Genomic DNA, 22,615 nt, shown 5'->3' with positions numbered 1-22,615 from the left:
AATTTTAAATACAAAAAGTTATTTCTAAATTCAAAATTTATAAGTGAAATTCACAATCTCAGGGAAATTGTTATTACTTGAAAACAAAAGTTTAATTAATTCTTGAATTAATTATGAAGCAAAATTAAATCAAAGTTTATTAAGAAAATTAATTAAATCAAATCATAAAGCAATAATTAAATTTGAAATTATATTTAATTAAATACAAATTAACTTGCAAGTGTTAGATTCAAACAATTACATCATAGAATATTATTCAAACTAATTAAACAAAATAAAGACAATGAATTGGATATGTCAAAAGAACAAAGCAAAAGAAAAATGTACTTAAAAATGATAATTTTATCCAATGGTAAAATAAAACCTCGAAGTGCACTTCAAAACATTTGTAAAAATACCTGTTTACACAGCTGCAACTTAAAGGCCTGTTACACACTCTTACACTTTCGTAGGCGCCTTCACAAAACTAATAGAAATAATACTATGTTCAGATTCCACAAACAACACATATTTTACTAAGAATTATGAGTGACCAGCTTGAATACAAAATTCATGTGAGCTACGTTAAGTTACTTAAACAGCCTCGCAACCGAGTGAGAGAGAGAGAGAGAGAGAGAGAGAGAGAGAGAGAGAGAGAGAGAGAGAGAGAGAGACTTGAGAGCAATGTTAAACTCTCTAACGCACGCCGCTACGTCTCAAAAGCGAATGAATCTTTTATATGCGTAAATATGCGTATCACGGTGAATGGGGGTAGTTGAGCGTACACGTCCGAGACGAAAACATATTTCGTCATCTCTATAGGGGTATCAAGTATGGGGCCTCTTTGACTGCGTTCGCATATGTCTATGAATAAGGCTCCCTTGTTCCGTTACAGGCCCGACTGGGACAATAAAAAATTAGCTTAACTCATCTATTTTCAAGGGATCGAATAACAGCAAGTTCTGCTCGGACAAGGCAGTCTCTCTCTATGTTCTCAAAGGACTCGATGCGGCCTGGGAGGTCCCTATGCACATGTTTGCGCTGATAAAGAAATCAGCTTAACTAAGACATTCTCAAAGTGTGAAAACAACCCTCTTCACAGAGGCTCACATATAAGCACTTACTCTCTGTCTTACGTTACTTCAAAATGAAAAGTCGGACCACTTAACACATGTTATCTTTAAATTTGGAAATCTGAACACAAAAGACATACATTTCATAACATGATACACAGGTTCTGAGGTGAATTAATCATATTACTACAATTATAATTGCATTCCAAACTGACATTATAAGAATACATATATATATATGTGTGTGTGTGTGTGTGTGTTTGGATGTATGTGTGTGTGTTTGTGCGTATGCGTAGCTCTTTTCTCCTATTGATGAGAATGAGTCAAAGGCTAAATGTTTATTCACAACTCTGCCCTCGCCATCGTCATCGCCTAAAGGGCATCACTTATACTTTTTTGAAGGTACCTGTTTCAGCAACTGTCATGATGGGCCAGAAGTGGGAGTCTCACTGGCTACCATAGCCCGCATAAGTAGATCCTAACCCATGACTGGTCGCTTTGGTGACTTTCACATTTGCCATCAATCTCTGAAAGTTTATCATGACTCCTGATTTCCATTTTCATAGATACAGACTCCTGCGTTTTGACCCACGGTTACTAAATTTCTTAACGGATATTTCGTTAAAACTAGTGCAAACCACCTTTAATATATATATATATATAGATATATATGTAAATTTAAACATGCGTGTGTGTGTGTGTGTGTGTAAGCAGTGCTCCCAAAGGGTTTGGCTCCGAAGCAAAAACAGCTCAATGGTCTTTGTACACTGTCTATATAGTAATTATTTGTCCCTTTTTCATCTACGATAACCTTTTTACCATTTCTACCGATTTTCTCATTTCTCGCTCTTTATATTTTTGCGACACTATATTACAAAATGATCGTGGCATCTGCTTCAACGTTTTTCATTTGCATTCACCATCCACATATCACTTCCATAAAGAGACCTAGCTACATTTCTTAGTTGACATAAATTGTGACTTTTTCGTCCGCCAACCATCATCTTTTATATCTATTCCTAGTTGCTTATACTACTCAACCATTTCCATTATTCCTCCATGCATTGGTTCACCTTACTGTTGTTCACATTTGCTCTCATTTTCCTCATCTTGCAACCTTTCAACTGTTTTACAAGTTTCTACAGATTCTCTCCAGTTTCAGTTATTACTGTGTCATCAACAAAAGTCAATCATTCACACTGCATTTACGACTCCTTTTCAGTTTCACATATTTGCATCTACATCTTCTGTTCTGTCTCTGACTTTTCATATCACTCCTTCCAGTGATATATATATATATATATATATATTATATATATATATATATATATATATATATATATATATCTATATATATATATATATATATATAGTTATATATATATATATGTAGTGCTATCAAGACCAGAAAATGATATTTCTAGACTCTCCTGGGGATTGTCTGCGGGATTTGTTCCACAATGAGATGCGACAAATGGAATAAAATATACTTGAACAAGCTGGAAATGTGGGTGGGAAGAGAAAGTAGAGGGATGAAAAAAAAGTTAAGTATGTCTCAGTTAACCAGACCACTGAGCTGATTAACAGCTCTCCTAGGGCTGGCCCGAAGGATTAGATTTTTATTTTCGTGGCTAGGAACCAGTTGGTTACAGTTTATTGTGGGATCCGAACCACATTATATCGAGAAATGAATTTCCAATCACCAGAAATCAATTCCTCTGGTTCCTCATTGGCGGCAGCGGGATGTGAACTCGGGCTACCAGATTGATAAGCGAGTACGCAACTTTATCATCCACTGAGGAACTTATTAGAGATGAATATCGATACTTTTTTTAAAATTTTAAGTAGAAGGGTGAATAAAAAGAAAAAGGCAGAGAGTAATGCAGCTGGTCATTGCAAAAAAATTTCTATTGCCAATTATAGTGCGCTGACCACATCGACATATAAATGCATGATTTGTTAGAAAGCATATTTAACCCTACTAATTATGTGATCTGACAAGTTTGTAACAATTTGAATACTAGACACAGTTATAGATGAGAGAAAGAAGGCTAGTCAATAAAAAACGAATATGATTCCTGTGGAACTCAAATCTACTCCAACATAAGAAAGAACGGAAAATAAAGAAATTTTACCTGCTCGTAATTCTTGATACTGAAATTTTCGTTCCAGTGTAATGTTACAGTACTAACATGTTTTATGGTTATGAACAATTCACTCACGAAACAGAAGTACCTTCATTTTGTTTTATGACATACATTCCAAAGATACCAGAGGAGAATTAAAAACAAATCCATATGAGATATAACTTTTTAAATCACGCGTAAAAAAACTTTAGCTATCATATTATGAACACTTCTATGAACACTGTGCGTCTGAATTTAAAACTTTTTAAAAGAACTAGTTCGGAAATTAACAAAATAACATTCTGAAGTTCTTAAGCCCCTCCTATCTTTGACAAGCCTTGTGATTATGATGATGCAATGCCAGACCCGTGAATTTGCAAGGTAATGAAACTGTTATGTATCTAATAAAGGAGTGCTGAAAGATTTGTATATAATTCTTGGGTGCAGACGCTAAGGCGAATATCTGTAGATAGTGAATTGTTTGTCTCATTCAAGTGAAGAGAATCTTACTACAATTGATGGTCTAACTTTTGTGCCGAATCCTTCAGTGGGCACGCCGTAATTGTGCACTTATTTCCGTAAAAAATTACGTTACCCACGAAAGGATTTTCAATTATTTTAAATCAAACGAAATGGAACATGCAGGGATATTAAGAAATGTTCGCTTGTAGGTGTTCAAGTTTTGTTTTGATTTTTGTTGTTAAATCAGGCTTAATGAGAGAAAGTTACTTGCTTGCATAACAAAGACAAATTATCCATTGCTCTAAGCAAAAGCATCTCTGCCAATTATAAGGTTTCATTTTGAAATGTATTCATATTTCTTTCATGCAAATTTTAATTATTTTCTTTATCTAGATTCGTTTTCAGTTCTTTTAATTTTTTTTTTTTTTACTGTTTCCTCGGCGAAAATTTTCAGAGAAAAACTCGAAATACAACGACCATGGAGATTACTGCCAGGGTTAACCTTGATCCTTGACTTGGTATTCACGTAACTAGATAAGAAATACCAACTAAATGAGGCATACTACTCACTGCCTTCTGTGACCTTGAGGGAAGAGATGTACGATCCGTATGTAGGTGTGCTTTGAGGTATAATACTTTCGGGGCGACCCACCCCTAGAGGGACGTAGACTGGACTCTCTGTTCCTTACACCATAACTCCCAAATTACTAAGGGGAGGGAGGGAACATGCCATACTTGACGATGTCGTAGTCCTAATCCATAATACTTAACGAACCAAATGAAGGTCAGACCCGACGGTATGTGGATAATTTGGAATTAATCTCGCACAGGATTCTACATTGGGCTCTCGCCGTCATTTTTTCACGGACCCCAGGGAATTAAAAGTTATGTGGTTCTCATCCAACGATGGTTAATTTGCGTTTCTCACCCTCGTGGAATTTTTGTGATCAAGAAAGGACCTGGAGAAGGTAGATGATTTTGCAATTTAATTTTAACGTTGGATTTTTTTATTACCCCCACTAAATTGGCTCGGAGAAGGCCACTCTTCTTAGTTTTCTGTTAAGAAAAAAAAAAAAAAAAAGCTGTTGAGATGGCCATGTCTATCCGTCCGCATTCTTTCTGTCCGCCATCAGATCTTAAAAGCCACTGAGATTACACGGCTGTAGATTAGTATGTTGATCATCCCCCCTCCAATCATCAAACACACCAAAGCGCAGCCCTCTAGCTTCGGTAGTTTTTATTATTATTTAAGGTTACAGTTAGCCATGATCGTGCGTCTGGCAACTATATAGGCCAGGCTACAACGGGGCGTGGTTCAACAATTCTACACTTAAGATTTAGTGTAAAATGACCACATCCGTTTTGCCATTTTCCCCTTTAGAGGGAATTGAAAGTCATTTCCCTTCCGATTTTCAAACCGTATTCTGGGATGAGGCTGCTAGCCTTGGCCTTTCCGACCACATACGCGACCCACTAGTTAACTGACCACTATGTACTTGACGCAGTGCTTAGGTCAGCTGAGCTAATATGGGTTTTACTCGAATGTCCCCCATACAACCGTCTTCACCTGGGTTTCAACGACAGGTCATGTTTGTAGTATATATGTAAGTATGTAAGTATATATATATGTATATATATATATATATATAGTGTATATATAATATATATATACATATATATAAATATATATATATATATATATATATATATATATATATATATATATTGAGAGAGAGAGAGAGAGAGAGAGAGAGAGAGAGAGAGAGAGAAACTTCTAATCACTGACATTACTCGAGCTCTTGACCTTGAGATATCATGATGAATGCCTAAACGTAATTTCTCTCCCTCTTCGCATAACTCTAGTGCATTAATGCACACAGGCCGTCTGTAATGGCGGAGGTCATTAAATCTAAGGGGCAGTAGAAGCATTCAGAGGGGGAGAGAAAACACATTAGAGAAATAGGGCGAAAGAGGTTCCGAGGGAGAGGGGGAAAAAGCAAATGGTGAAAAGGTTAAAAGAATTGTGACGCAGGATGCAAGGAAAGAATAGAACTGCAAGAGAGAAGTCAAGAAAATATAAGTAAATAGAAATATAAAATACTCAACATGGAAACAAACTGCATCAAAACTTATAACAAACAAATAACACAATTCAAAATAGCAAATGCTGACATGTTTCATGCAGCAAACAGTCGATTGACGCAAGATATGAAAAGAAAAAATAAGGCTATTTCAGGTAAGGGCCGGAGAGAGGAAAGAAGGAAAACGAGAGAAACACAAGCATAAAAAAGCCAAGGATCTGAGAAGGGAAGAGGTGAGGGATCGTAAGAAAAGGGGTTGAGGTCAACACGAAATCGTTTCCCCCCAACCTCTTGGGTGGGGGGTTGACTTTATTGATCAAATGAATACTCTCTCTCACACACACTCCCTACCTCTCTGTCTGTCTCTCACTTCCTCCCTTGTACCCCTCCACCTTTACCCCCACCGTCAACTCCTCCCTAGGGAGAGGGAAGTCTTGTCTTCCATGCGTGTGCCATTCTGACCTGGAACCTCGACCATAAGGCACTCGGGCTCTGCAGGAGTGTCCGGGTCGAGATTGTCTGTCGCATCTTCGTTTTGGATCAACGTGGACACTCACGGTGATGTCCTTCGCTGGGCTGGAAAAATTCCCAAGTCTTGGCACTGGCTTGGGTATCTGAGGTCCCGTGGATATTTTGTGAGGCGATGGGGGTCATCTAGGATCTGATTCGAAGTTTGGAAGGTGAAACAGAGTTTCAGTGATTATTCATATTTGCTTGGTGTTTATGGTAATCTTGCCTAATGTGACAGCGAATGAATTACGACTGAAAGTATATCTATTAAACTTTTCTAAGAGCTTTCGAAATATACAGATTCGAATGTCACTCACAGATAAAAGGAAATGAACCGCAGATTCAATAGCAGTTGGTGGACAGGATCTCAACCAGATGTATCCAAAAATTTTATCAGGAAAACGAGATGAAGCAACTGTAGTGAAGGAATTACTGAACAAGCACAGCAGCTGAATTTTTATTAACCTTCTCAGTTCAGTGTATTACGGCGGCTCTTAAGAGTGAATATCCCGCATTTAAATGAGGTAACAAGGTTTATAGATAGATGTCTTTAAGCAATTCCAGGTGAAAAGCCTGTTCTATAATTTACGAGAGTCTATTGAGTTTTCGTGACCTGGAGGCCACCATTATGCTTTCACATTGACGAGACTGCGCCATGCAACGGCACAAAACATAAACAATGTTGTAAACAAACAGGTCCTGCTCTCTCAGGGTTAGCGCTCAACAAACCTGGAAATCTGACAATTGTTTGAAAGCTTAAGTTAGCGTGGTGGTGAATCTGACAAATTATTTGCCAAGAATACGTGGGGAAAATAGCAAGAAAAATGAGACCATAATTCTACAATACCGGCAGACCATACACCAGAAAGCCATTTCATCGGCAACCTGAAAACAGACACCTATTCCAGGACAAAATTTGAACCCGGAAACCCTTTCCACGGCAAAACGTGAAACCAGAAACCTTATCCATGGAAAACCCCTTCTCATTCTCATTCCACCGACACGATTTTTTTCATAGTACCTAAATTAAACGCTGGCTTCACACCGGTTTTTACTTACACAAGGACATGCGACAGAAGTCATAAAGAACCTCGGCCCCGCAACCAAAACAAAGCCCGAAAGCCATTTCTCGCTTAGCAGACGACATAAATCCGCTTGAATGACGCCGACGAGACTTAACAAAAGCAAAGAAGAAGAACGCCGAGACTCTGTCTGTTCTTCGCATAGGGTTTCTTCCTTGGGGAAGCCAATCCAACCCTTCCACAGGATGACGATGATTGTGAAGAGACCGCCGTCATTGTACATCGTCGTTCAGAAGAACAACAACGAGGAGGAAGCAGGCAGGGAAGCCGTTCTCTTTACCATCCAGCCGAACGTGAGTTGTTTCTCAAGTGTTGTGGGATCTGTCGGTTTTGATTATAAGTTTATGTCCCTATCTGTCCGTTTGGCTGTCTTCCTGTATGTAAGTATATCGTGTATGAATGGTAATCTCTTTACTCGTTTCGTTAGTTTTTTTTTATTTGTAGGTTTTCAAAGTAAAATGCAAGTTTAAATTTCTGTGTCTGTTTTCTGTCTACTCGTCTGTTTGTTTGTTTTTGTCTACGTGTTTTAATAACACATCAAAGAATGAGAGTAAGCAGCATGCGGCCACATGATTGCATTTTGAATTGACAATAACCACACGAATTACACTGGATTGAATGACACTGATTTTTACGAATAAATTGATATTATCGCCACCCTAAGACTTTTGAATATTACTAAATATTCTTTATCTTTATCATACCCCATCTATAACCTTATCACTACTAATATCTTCGTAAAATATCCTTCTATGTCATCTAATCTCCCATTAGATGTCACGTCATCCTTTTCTATCTACTCTTTGCCATTCCATCAACATCCACTTCAGCCAACATCAACTAAGAAGTATAATTTCAAACACCGAATACGTAAAGCGTTCGTTTACTAAGGGTTTTTCATAACTATAAATAACTAAGCCTAAATATAATGCCTAAGAAAACTAGAAAGAGATTAAAAATAATGAAAATGAGTTTAGAAATATGACTGAATTAATGTCCACTTATCAAAAAAAAACAACAGATTAACAGTAATAGTCTTGATATAGATTTCACCATATGGTGGAAATTTTGACCTAAAAATAAATAGACATGAAAATTGTAATTAAATCTTTCTCCATGAGAAACGGTCTATATAATAAATCAAGTCTATGGACATAATATTCAAGAAATGGCACAAACTCTGATTCAAAGAGACCTTACCTTACAGACCTTACATCTTGTTCGGGTTGCCCCAGGTCCCTCAGTGTGAGGCACCTCTAGTGTCTACCAGAGAGTTGCTAGTACATCTTCCGGTATATTTTGCATCTTCCAATCTTGGATGGTCTGGGATGCAGTTTAGATATTTGTCGAGCTTATTCTTAAACACATCTACGCTCACTCCTGATATATTCCTCAGATGAGCTGGCAACGCATTGAATAGACGCTGCATTATCGATGCTGGTGCGTAGTGGATTAATGTCCTGTGTGCTTTCCTTATTTTTCCTGGTATAGTTTTGGGCACTATTAATCTACCTCTGCTTGCTCTTTCTGATATTTTTAGTTCCATGATATTTTCTGCTATTCCTTCTATCTGTTTCCATGCCTGAATTATCATGTAGCGTTCTCTTCTCCTTTTTTTCTAGACTATATAATTTTAAGAATGTAGTCTTTCCCAGTAGTCTAGGTCCTTAACTTCTTCTATTCTAGCTGTAAATGACCTTTGTACACTCTCTATTTGTGCAATATCCTTTTGATAGTGTGGGTACCATATCATATTGCAATATTCAAGTGGACTACGAACATATGTTTTTATACAGCATAATCAGTTGTTCAGCTTTTCTTGTTTTGAAGTGCCGTAACAACATTCCCATTTGCTTACATTTTGCCAACAGAGTTGCTATTTGATCATTGCATAACATGTTCCTATTCATCATCACACCATGGTCTTTAACTGCTTCCTTATTTGTGATGGTCTCATTATTAGGTCCCTTATATGCATATAGCTTTCTTTCTCTGTCTCCATAATTTATTGATTCAAATTTATCAGAGTTAAATACCATCCTATTTACCTCTGCCCAATCATATACTTTGTTAAGGTCTCTTTGTAGAGCGTTCCTATCTTCATCACAAGTAATTTCTCTACTTATTCTTGTGTCATCTGCGAAACTACTCACTACCGAATCTTTAACATTATTGTCTATGTCTTCAATCATAATAACAAACAGTATTGCAGCTAACACCGTACCTTGCGGCACACCGGATATTACCTTGGCTTCATCCGATTTCTCGTCGTTTGCAATAACTATCTGTTTTCTGTTGTGTAAAAATTCTTTTAACCATCTTCCTACTTTATCCACGATATTGTGTTTTCTAATTTTCTTCGCTAATATATTATGGTCTACTTTATCAAAAGCTTTTGCAAAGTCTAAATAAACCACATCTGTTTCATTTCCGCTTTTCATATTTTTGAATATGTTTTCACGGTGGACTAACAGTTGGGTTTGTGTACTTTTTCCGGGTACGAAACCATGTTGTCCTTTATTAAACAAATTATTTTTTATGTTTCATAATATTTTTCTTCATTACCCTTTCATACACTTTCATAATATGTGATGTTAGACTCACAGGCCTATAATTACTTGCCTCTAGTCTTGATCCACTTTTGAAAGTAGGGGTAATATATGCTAATTTTGTGCTCATCATATATCTTGCCTGTATCTACACTTTGTCTTAATAATATTGCAAGTGGCTTTGCGATAGAATGAACTACTTTCTTTAACAAAATAGCAGGAATTCCATCAGGCCCTGCAGCAGCTCCATTTTTAATTTCATTAATAGCCTGCACAATATCAGCTTCATTAATATCTATGTCAGCTAAATATTCACTATTTTCATCCCTTACTTCTATATCATTATCTTCATTATCTATTCTAGGGGTGAATTCTCTCTTATATCGTTCTGCCAGTATGTTGCAAATTTCCTTTTTTTCATTCGTTAATCTCCCTTCAATTCTCAGAGGGCCTATTTCTATTCTTCTTTTATTCATCTTCTTCCGCATATGAGTATAATAGTTTGGGGTTTTGCTTGATATTTAATAGGGTTTTTTCTTCCAAGTCCCGTTTTTTCATTTTCTTTTGATTGTATAATCTTTTGTTCTGCATTTTCTATCTTACTTTTTAGTTCTATAACTTTCCATGCATTTTTTTCTTTGCAAGACCTTTTTTCCACTTTCTGATTTTCTGGAACAAGATCCTTCTGTCTCTTGGTATGCATGAATGATGTTTACTTTTCTTCTTCGGTATATATTTTTCCACTATTATCTCCAATATTTTATATAATATCTCCGTATTTACCCTTATGTCATCACTTACGAAAATGTTATCCCAATCTTTGTTTAATTCTTCATTAATTTCTGACCATTTTATATTTTTACTGTAGAAGTTTGTATTTTCCCATATCCTTCCCACTTTTTCATTTCTTGCTTATCTCTATTTTCACTTGCTTTGGAATGAACTGTAATTCTATGACATTATGGTCTGAAATACTCGCATTATAAACTATTATTTCTTTAACATAATTCATCTCGTTCACAAATACTAGGTCTAAAGTATTTTCCTTTCTTGTTGGCAGGTGATTTATTTGTTGAATGTTTTTGTATTCTAGTAGCATATCTAATAGCTTTTCAAATTGCCTCTTATCTTCTGCACTACTATTACTCTCTTTTTTATATGTATAAGTACAACCACAATCTCCTATTCGTTCTTTCCCATTCTACGAAAGGAAAGTTGAAGTCACCAGATAGGAGAATAGTCCAGTCCTTGTGATTTCTACATATATCATCCAATTTTTCATTATTATGTCAAACTCTTTAGTATTAGGAGGTCTATATATTACTATGTTCATCAATTTTTCAGATTCAAATTCTACCGCTATTAGTTCACATTCTGAGTTACTATATTTCTCATATATTTTTCCTTGTTTTTTGTCTTTCCCATATATTGCGGTTCCCCCTTGATTCCTATTTTTTCTATCTGATCTATAGTTTGGAACCCTTTTATTTGATCATCATTCCCAGTCTCTTGGGAATACCAGGTTTCACTTATATTCATTATATCTATTTTCTTTTCATTTTGGGTTAGTTCTTCTAAGTACTCTATTTTTCTTTTTGAGTTACTCGTAACTAAACCCTGCGCATTCATCACTATGATGGTTTGCGTGTTTTCTCCTTCATTTAAAATACTGATAGTAATAAGGATTTTCCCATGTCTCTTTCCTGTTCTGGTATGTTGTTCTTTTTTTTCATTTCCCGAAAGTTCTGACATTAAAAAATCCAACTTTTCCATAATATTTGATCTTCCTTCATCATAATTATTAATTTTGTGTCTGAATCTGCAATTTTCTCCGTTTCTGCAATATCCTCTTGCATAATAAATACAGTTATTATCTCTTGAGTAGAATTTCGGAGCTGATGCTTTGAAATTTTTTGCTGACACCTCTGCATATCTCATTGGTGGTTTGCTTTTCTCTTTTACCTGATATTCTTGATTTCTCTCTTTATTTGTTTCTTTCTTATTTTGGATTTTATTACTTGGTTGGTTATTTATTTGATTATGATTCATGGCTACAGGGTGCATATATTTGCATTTTTTGTCGAACTTACATCCTTTTCCTTCTTTTAGGTTTTTGACTATTTTGGATGCAGATCTCTGCAATCATCCCCATATCCATCTAAGTATGCACATTTACCATATATTTCATAGTTTTGACATATCTTAGGATGTTTGTAGTAACATCTTTCTCCAAATCTGCAATTCCCTCTTTTCAAAAGGTTGCAGATTTTGTCTTTCTTGTCTATTTTTTCCTCTTTCCCGTCATTGTATAGATCTGGGTAGAGCCTCTTCGGGATTTGCTTTTCTGTTGTCATATCGTAATTATTTCTTCGTAGGTATGCTGCTTTATTGCCTCATATGTAGTATCACTGAATATCTCTGCATCCATACTTTTATCTTGTTCTTTGTTTTCCTTATTTTTTTCTGTCATTTCATTTTTTGTTTACTTCTCTTCCGTTTTCCTCTTCTTCTTTTTCTTCTCTTCCTCTTCCTCCTTCTTCTTCTTCATCCTCAACTATTTGTACATTCAATCTTGATTTAATAACATTGTCTATCCATGATAGACATGTTGAACAAAAAATTCTTGTATCTTTTCTCAAATCTTGTATTACCTCAGCACACTGTGGATGGGTCGGAATGTTGCATGCAGCACATTTCTGATTAGGTTTTGTGGATTGACTATGCTATACCAAAACCTTACCACAGTTTGCATGCTTTTGGCATTCTTTTTCCTAATGCATCAATTAGTATATTCACAAGATTCACCTTATTCATTTTTTTCTTTGTCGGAATATGTTGGTTTATGTATATTTTCTTTATGAGTCTCTTGACCACTTGGATTTTATTTGGAACTTCTTCAATTATTTTCAAGATGTTTTCATTAGATTTGTTCCAGTTTGAAGGATATCCTTCTAATATATCTATGAATGCTTTTGTATCTTTTTGGTTAGGACTGTTGCTGATTTCATAGATGAGAAATGCCAGTTCCCTTCCTGCTACCTCATCGTATTGTGAATCTGCTAAGCACGCCAAATTACGCCACCTTTTCCCGCAGTTGGAACTTACTGCCATCTTGTTCTGATTTATAGTATTACACTTGATAAACTAACTTAGAAGACGCTTTATCCTACTATTTTCACACTAATCTTATCACCGATAGTTCACGAACACTTCTAGATATTTCTCAAATTCTAGTCGTATGTTAAACTTGTGATATCTGTTGATTATTGTGACTTCACGTACGTCTCACCAAGCAAGATGGCTACTACGAGAGAGAGAGAGAGAGAGAAGAGAGAGAGAGAGAGAGGGTAAATAGCAAGGAGAAAATATAAACACTAAACAATAAACGAGGGAAGGAGACCCGACAGAAAATATTTTTAAATAGCAATCAAATTCATAGCAACTAGGACACCTTTTCTCAAAAATAGGCTGACTCGAAAAGGAGTGTACATTTCACCTCATTCTGTCTATCAAACTGTTTTGTTTTCAGTTTGTTCGTTAGCAAGATTATGCAAGAAGTCATTTTTTGGGGTTCATATGAAAACTTTACCAAAAGGTGGACCTCGTGACCATCACAAGTGAGATTAGGACTCAAGCTCTTTTGGGGAAGAGGATCTGTGGCGAAAGGATTGCTGAGAATTGTTACCTAAAAATAAATAAATAAATAAATAAAAAATCTAAAAAATCTAAAAGTGGGAGGGGGAGATACTGTAGAATTTTGCAAGAGAATTTAATTAGTTCGCCTTCGGGAAGTGGATTGCTAAACTTTAGTGAAGGTTTGCGGTCTCCGAACACTCATAAATTGTCTTTTTGTAGTCAACCCATCGAAGCATACATACTATATATGATATATATATACATACATACATACATACATACATATATATATATATATAAAATATATATATATATATGTATATATATATATATGTATATACGTATGTTATATATATACTATATAATATATATATATATATATATATATATATATATATATATATATACTATATATATATATATATGTATTATATGTATATATATAATATACATATATATCTTATATATATGTGTGTATGTATGTATGTCTGTATGTATGTAGTATGTATGTTTTTTTATGTCTGTAATGTATGTAGATATATATATATATATATATATATATATATATACTATAATATATATATATATATAATTTAACTGTTACTGTTCCCTGCAGCATTTCGTAACTATACACTTTACAAATAACTTTCACCAAGAAATTCAAATGTAATTTAGGCACTTTTGAAGCATAGAGAACATTTTTCCCCCTTCATAATTGTTTCTAAAACATACTTGGGGTTTTTTATTTACCGTATGAGGCATAGGTATGTTATTAGCGTATAATAGACGCCCAGCTTTCTTATAATTTTTACCTACTGTATATACTTCTGGTACATGCATTATATATATATATATATATATATATATATATATAAACATATATATATATATACACACACATATATATATATATAATATATATATGTGTGTGTGTGTGTGTGTGTATAATGCATGTACCAAAAATATCACATACAGTAGGTAAAAAGGATCAAGAAAGCTGGGCGTCTATTACGCTAATACCATACCTATGCCTCATACGGTAAATAAAAACCCTAAGTATGTTTTAAAAACAATTATGAAGGGGGAAAAATGTTCTCTATGCTTCAAAAGTGCCTAAATTTCCTTTGAAATTCTTGGTGAGGATTATTTGTAAAGCGTATAGTTACGAAATGCTGCAGGGAACAGTAACAGTTGAATAATTTTTTTCCTTAGGAATTTTAATTGGTTGAAAATGTGCATTGCTGGAATACTTGGTGAAAACTAATGTACTATGAACCATATGAATGTATAAACGTAAATTTAACCACAAATGCCGGTAACTAGTCAGTTAGCTTCCGAGCGAGTCAGAGTAAGAAAAAAAAAAATCTTTTTTAAGCTTCAAGCTAAGTGACCAGTTACCGGAATTTGTGATTAACTCTACATAACGTGGCTCACTATAAATAATAATTAGTGTTCCCCAAGTACTCCAGCTGGGCACATTTCCAGCCAATTACAATTCCAAAAGAAAAGAATTATATAACTGTTACATGGATCTATGGAGAGACAGACCGCGGCGGCGCGGCCATATAAGTAGCCTTAAATTCTTTCAGGAGCCACACGTTAGTGTCTGTCGTAATACGTGATTATAACATATAAACCCCTCTTGAGTCCTTGAAGGATGGCCGCGTGGGCACTTGAATATGCTCTGAAGACATACATTACTCCGAAGGGAAGTGGACTCTCGGATTAACCCGTCATTATGGGCCGGGGTATCATTAGTCAACGTGCTGGCTTCTGGATAATCTTCAACGCCGACGCTTGACTTTCGCTTGTTTTTGCTTTCCGCTTGCCCCGCTCCTTATCATAAAGAGAATCTTTATTATACTTTTTCTTGTTGCAAAGAAGTGCACTCATCGTATGCCTGATGGTTTTCTAAACTGTCGTCGGCATGCGACGTTAATTAGTGCTTACTGGGAAATGATTCAAGTGCACATGTTACCCGTTATTACCTTATATAACAAAGGCTGAAATGATTTCAGCATTGTAGGTTATATTTTAGAAGAATTCTTCAATAGCTTTCAATTTAGAAATTAAAAGTATACCTTGTTAGTAAACTGTATTTACAAAAAAAAAAAAAAAAAAAAAAACAGCGCAATTGCCTAAAAACATTTTCCTATTGTCCCCATTACACCCAGACCGGCATGTAGAAAATAAGTCATAAAACTATTGAACTATGATTCCAATGTTTTATGACAAATATCATTAAGGACTTCCAAGTTTATTTAGCAAGTCTTATTAAGAGAAATAACCCCTAATGTTTCTGGAGCAAGGTCGACTGCGAAAGTGGTGTTTTGAAGGACGTATTAGGTCACATGACGAATGTGGACCCTAGACAATTGAAATAGTGGCCATCTTGCTCACGCATGTTTTACAGTAAATTTGTAGTTGCATTATATTTTATAGGAATAAATATTCAGCATGATCATTGAGGCATAAATGTAGTAGTATTTCAAAATTCTTTGTTTTTCCTAACATACTGAAATTTGTCCGTTTCTTGGTTTTTATTTTGCCTTTTCCCTCATTACTAATTTTCTTAATTAAGGTAATACTATAGTAGATTCACATCAACCCTGCATCTATTGTCTACGCCAGTCCCTTACGACGCTCCTGATTGGCTGTTGATAAGCCAATCACACGGCTGGAAACTCTTAGTATCTCGAGAGAGTTCACATGGGGAGGATGCATGTTCCACCTCTCCTGAGGGATACTTTTGAAAGGCGTATCTTAGGAGAGGTAGAACATACATCCTGCCTATGTGAACTCGAGAGAAAGACTGAGAGTTTCCAGCCCTGTGATTGGCTTATCAACAGCCAATCAGGAGAGTCGTAAGGGAATAGCCTAGACATCAAACGCACGGTTAATCTGAATCTACTATAGTTAGTGGGTGTTTGCTTTGAGAGTTATCATTCCGGTCCACAGTATAAGGGTCATTCAACTTAAAGTCTGCCTACTTTGAATAATAAAAAATATTGAAAGACGATTTACTTCCGGGAATAAAATTGTAGAATCACTGGACCATCGCTTCAACCTCTACCTCAGCAGTAAAAGACATAATAATGCTGCCAGCATCCGTGACTTCTTGCCTCGTTGAGTAGTAACGTTGTAGTTTTAAAACATTCGCACTCATAAACGGCAAAGACTTAATATCAGTTCATTCCCATATAACTTTAAAATGCTAAGGTTCACAATTTAAGGATACAGTATTAAAGATTATAGTCACAATGGCCTCAGTCATCGACGCCGCTGTAATTCATAAATTAATGTTTGTTGCAAAGTATCAGCTGCTGAAGTATTCCCCTCAATGAAATTTGTGTCATTGGTCCAGGAGGGATTAGTACAATACTTCCTGTATTATTCCTAATAATCTTTGTCACAGCTATGGCTAATGAGAAGAAAAAGGCAACTCAATTACCACCTGTTGGAGTCTTCAAAGGGGGAATCAATATATAGACGGGGCCAAACTGATAACCAACCAATAACAGCATATTATTTATATTTCTCAAAGAAAACTCACGCTTAACCTGACATTTACTCGAAAAAGTTTATGTAAGTGTATTATTTACACAGACACAGACACACACACACACACACGCAAAAACTGACGAGAAACTAGACTTGGGTCCTGTTTCCCGAAAAATCCAGTGCCTCTGATGACCTAAACTGTGAATCAAGTACCAGGTGGGTCACAAACATAGGTAAAAAAGGCACCGAGCTAGCAACGATATATATATATATATATATATATTATATATATATATATATATATATTATATATATATAATTATATATTTTTAAATTAATATATTTATTATTAAATTTATATACGTATATATATATTATATATATATATATATATATATATATATATATATATATAGATGATTTATATATAATATTATTAACATATTGATATATATATATATATATTAATATTATTATATATTATAATATTATATTATATCATATATATATTATTATAAATGTATAACTTCATTTTAATCACTGAAGTATAAAAATGTAAAATATTTCTATATATAAATCCTTTCTCACATTACAAGATTACATTCAATATCCTATAAACATTTTCGAATTTTATAACTGATCCCATTTGAATGGTGTCTAGAATACCATTCTATCACATAGATCAAACGCAGAAATTACCAAATAAAACTTTTCATTTCATTAATTCTTTCTTTTAACCCGTAATCTGATAAAACCTTGATGAACTCATCTTTATTCTTAGATGTTTGCCCTTTTGTGGGTAACATCCGCTTGTGCTCTAGATTTGAACCTCGCTGATTTGTTTAACTTAGGTTGCGTTATGCTCAGACATTACGTCTAAGGCATTTCTCTCATTTGGAATTCTTTCACTAGGGTTTTGGTGTATTTTAAGTACTGGTTGATTGTTAACGGCACGTTTACCTCTTCTTCCTAGAAATAGAGAGTAGATTTTAACATTCCAATAGATTTTTAAAATTTTTAAAGAAAAAATCAAGAATGAGTGTCGTTAGTTCAACAACCAATAAAATTGGTGAATTTTGAAATGCGACAATTTCCTCTTTTATTTAAAAACACCAAATTAAAACAACCATTTTGTGAAATGATGATCGCTATGGCGAATACAACGTAAGATAATTTCATTCGACAACAAAACATTTAACGATATCTGTTTCCTTTCAACTCGATGCACGTGAAGTATAGCAATCTGTTGACAACATTTTCCAAAACTGTAAAGAGACGAGATATAATTGGAATTCTAAATAACAAATTGGTAGCTTCTTTCCTTTAACTAATCTTAAACAGCGACTGATTGGAAATTCCAATGTCATGTGCAGATGCCATACATTAATACACTGTAACCCACATGAGCAAGAATCCGAGCTGACACAAGAACACAAGGCCATGCTAATAACGTAAAAATTTTCATTGAAGAAAATGCATTCATACTCGCTAATCATTGACGTGAGTTTGATAATAAAAAAAAAACTCACACACGCACACACACACACATTAAAATCGTACGTCTCACCTCAATGGTACACGACTTAAAAACCCCAAAACCTGCATCTTTTAATAAACTTAAAGATTAAACGACGAATAATTTCACAAAGTATCACATTACAGCCATTTCGAAAGTTGTGAGGTGACATTTCTCAGCCATATTTACTATTCAAAATATAAATACTTCCGTAAAGAAGTATTCTTCACGTGATGGGTTTTTGTGATCAAAAATATCGGAAACTTTTTTATGTGCAAGGGAGATAAGGATTTTTTTTTTTACTCGTGAAGGAGACATCACGCAATTTTTTTTATTGCATTATACGTCACAGATAGGACATCTGCAAGTCTGTTTTTTTTTATTACTACCAGCATTATGGATTATTTCTCTATTGGTGTTTGTGATGAACACAGTCGTTTACTGACATCTTTCATTGTAATTTTCATCATTACTTATTCTAATTCTCTTTTCTTGTCTTTGTTTCATACTTTCTATGTGATAATAATAATAAAAGATACAATTACCTTTAATTATGCTTTCCCCCGACATGAAAATACCATCAAAGGCTCGTGGCAATAATAATAATAACAATAATAATAAGGCGCAAAAAGGCAATTATTATCAGTCAACTATCTTCTAGTAACTATGTGTACAGCCTTACAGTTTTACAAAGATCAAGTATAAAATGAAAAAAAAATGTCTCGGCTCCCTTTGCGGCTAACCCATCTGGCAAGACCCATTTCATGAATGCCGAACATGACTCCCCTAATGAGACTCCTAATTTCTCTCAGACTTATCTGTTGTCTCGTTTAATACTCCCCACTGCAACACGAAGTGAGGGTTAATGAGCATTAACGAGAATTAAATTATAGATACAATTACTCAGTGGAGATAAGTAATCCTCGGGAGACTGACTGGGTTTCTCGCCATTGCCAGGCTCACGAATTCCCTTCATACTTCTGTTTCCCTTACCTCTTTCTTAAAGCCTTCAATCTTTCAAAAAATACGTCCATAATTCCCTCCGGGATTAAGCTCCCTATTATTTTTTTCTTCCTCTTCTTCTTCATATTTATTTCGATTCTGGGCTACATAAAGCCATATCCTGGTATTCCATCAAACTTTTCTACGGTTTCCCGAAGGGTCTTCTTCCTAGTTTATGATTATATAAATGTTTTGGGTCACCGAAACTCCCTTTTTGTTTGTGTTTAAAACAATGCTACCAGCCCCTGTCAGTATGTATGTATACATACATACATACATATATATACATAAGTATATATGTAAAAAGGGGGAATGTACAGACTCATCATTTTTAACTTCCATAGATACAGAATGGTCCGAGCGACAGCTTAAGAATGCTGATAACTCTTTTTTGGGATGGTGTGACATTAAGATGTTTACTAAGCAGGTCAACGATCGTCCTGTAGTTCGAGAAGGTGACTTTGAAACCAGTACAGAGTGGTTATGAGGATGTGGACGAAGGTGTGATTTTGTCTGTACGTTCAGAATGGCAGTTTACTAGGCAGAAGGATGGAGACGGTTGCCTTGGAGAGAAAGAGCGGATAGCTTCGGACGTTATATATTTATTTCTGTGAGGGAAATTCCAGGCTGCAATGGGTAAGAGTTACTGTTCTTTAGCCAAAGATGTGGCCTGGCTGTTTTTTTATATTTGTGTTCCAGAAGTTGTGGGTTTCTTGCACAATACCTTTGTTGTATTTGTGACAACTTTGCCAGAGATAGGAAACTTGGTTAAGTTTCTAGTGGCTTATGCCGTAGGGCATATGGGGAAGTCTTTGCTTAGACACTTTGAATTTGGAGCTTTTGTTGTTGTAATGAGTTGTGGCACATTGGTGATTTTTTCTAGAATTTCCTGGGCAATTTTTGTTTGCAGAGTTTTTGCCCTTTCTCAGCAGTTATGCTACACAGAGAGTTTAGTTTTTGACTATAACATTCATTGAGTTATTTTCCTGGAGAATTGGAGGTATAATATTTTAGAGATATAATATTTTGGCCATTTGATATTTTTTATTTTTTGGAGATATTCCACAGTTTAGGCCTATGGTGGTGAGAGCTATGTTTAGTTCAATTATTTTGCAGCCATTTTTTCTGCTAGATGCTTTGAGTACATCTTTTTTTGGAGATGGAGTTTCATTCTTGATTATCCTGCTTGGAGTGTAATAATCTTTTTTTGGAGACTTGTTTTATTAACAAGTGGTTATTGGTGAGATAGAGGGAATATGGTGGTGTGGGGTTATTAATTAAATGGAGGAAATATTATTATTAAGATGGTGATTTATATATATATATATATATATATATATATATATATATATATATATATATATATGGAGATGGCATTAATCCTTGGGAGTGACTTTTTTTTTGTGATTATGATTTTTGTAGTTGAATTTCTGGAGTTTTATGAGCCAAAAAAGGGGTTCTGTGGTTCTTTTTGGTTTTGTGACTAATTGGAGGCAAGTGGTATTACTGCATTGTGGTTCTATGGAGATGTTGCATTTTTTATATTCACCAGTGAGTTATTTTTGGTGGCATATAATTGCTGAATTGTGACTTTACCGTAGTTTTTATCCCGAATAGATGATAATTTTTTATATAATTGGGCAGTATCATGTGAGAGTTATGTCTTTGAGACAATTTTTGAGCAACTTAGTCATATCCTGGAGATAATTTTGTGGAATGCGCTTACGTGATTTCAGTATAGAACCTTTTTTTGAGAATCATGAGTTTCTGAAGTTGGGAGTCTGACTAGACATTTTTATTCTGCAGTTTGACGACATGACGTGTTCACATGGGGATTTTGTTTTGTTTTTGCTGATAACGCTGTGATGAGTCCGGTTGTTGACTCTTTTCCTCTAGTGGTGATTGCTCAGAGTTTTTGCAATATCTGGAAATGTTGACCATAGCATTTCATGAAAATGCACGTGTAAGGGGTTGCTTTCTGGCCGTGTCCGATAGCTGGAAAAATTGCGATGGCGAAATTCCGTAACTATACATATTGCATTTATGGAGAAAATGCGGGGTTATGTATATCATGCATATATTATGTGCTTTGTGATGGGGAAAGTTCACTTATTGTTGTTATCATTTTTTCTTTCTTTTTTTTTCCTTTTCCGACGAGATGTAGTTGGGGATTCAGCTTTAAATAGCATTTCTTGCTGGACGGGAGACATAATTTGTTGGGCTTTGTGAATTGCATGAAATGGGCGTTTGACATTAAGTATCATTGAAATTAATTATATGAGCAGTGAGGGGTTTCTTCTGTTAGACATTGGAGAGTTTTTACTGATTTTGTAGGTTGTTGAAATATCAGAGCTTGAGAGAACATTTTTCAGGGATAATTTCGGGGCTGGGCTCGTTATGTGATTTTTTTTTCTTGGGCTCATTACTTTTTTTTTTTTTTAATTGTGAGAATTTGTGAGTTTGAAATGTGATGACAGAAGTTCGTGGAGATTCTGTGAGTCTGAGTTCTGAGGTGTGTGTTAATGTATGAATTTGGAGAATTGAGTTAGAGAACTTAATATTTTTTGCAGGGTTGTGATAGTGACCTATGGTTTAGCGATCCTTGGAGTTCCTTTACGAGTTGAAGTTAGAAATTAGTTCAGTGGTCATATTAACCCTTAAACGCCGAAGCGGTAAAAATAAAAAACTCCCCCGAATGCCGGAGCCGGTTTTGAGTGAGCACGGAAGCAGAAAAAATAATTTTTTCAAAAAATCACAGCGCGCTTAGTTTTGAAGATTAAGAGTTCATTTTTGGCTCCTTGTTTTGTCATTGCCTGAGGTTTAGTATGCAATCATCAGAAATGAAATATAATATCATTATCATATGTAAATAATGCGATATATGGTAGCAAAAAAAAAGAAAATTCATACATAATTGTATTAAAATCACGCTGTGCAAAAAACAGTAAAAGCTAACGAGTTTCTTTTTTTTCGTTGTATTGTACACTAAATTGCAATCATTTTGATATATAATACATTGTAAAACAATAAAAGCAACACCGGAAGAATATTATCACAAAATGATGTACGAATTTGTAACGCGCGGATGTAAAAAAATG

At 34.9% G+C, this 22,615-nt stretch overlaps 2 protein-coding genes across 2 annotated transcripts in view; one reads left to right on the top strand and one right to left on the bottom strand.

Annotated features, from left to right (window-relative positions):
- The window catches only part of LOC135206885 (uncharacterized), a 197,030-nt gene that overhangs the window by 64,779 nt on the left and 109,636 nt on the right, over window positions 1-22,615 (bottom strand). The gene's annotated exons all lie outside the window — the stretch shown is intronic.
- LOC135209313 (echinoderm microtubule-associated protein-like CG42247) overlaps window positions 7,499-22,615 on the top strand; it is a 139,406-nt gene continuing 124,289 nt past the window's right edge. Inside the window, exon 1 of the mRNA XM_064242021.1 lies at window positions 7,499-7,606. Coding sequence (XP_064098091.1) covers window positions 7,499-7,606 — 108 coding nt within the window. The remainder of the gene's footprint in view (window positions 7,607-22,615) is intronic.

The sequence above is a fragment of the Macrobrachium nipponense genome, chromosome 11, assembly GCF_015104395.2.
Source record: "Macrobrachium nipponense isolate FS-2020 chromosome 11, ASM1510439v2, whole genome shotgun sequence".
NCBI lineage: Eukaryota > Metazoa > Arthropoda > Malacostraca > Decapoda > Palaemonidae > Macrobrachium > Macrobrachium nipponense.
The sequence above is the reverse complement of the archived record's forward strand: the minus strand, read 5'-3'. Positions and strand labels throughout refer to the sequence as shown.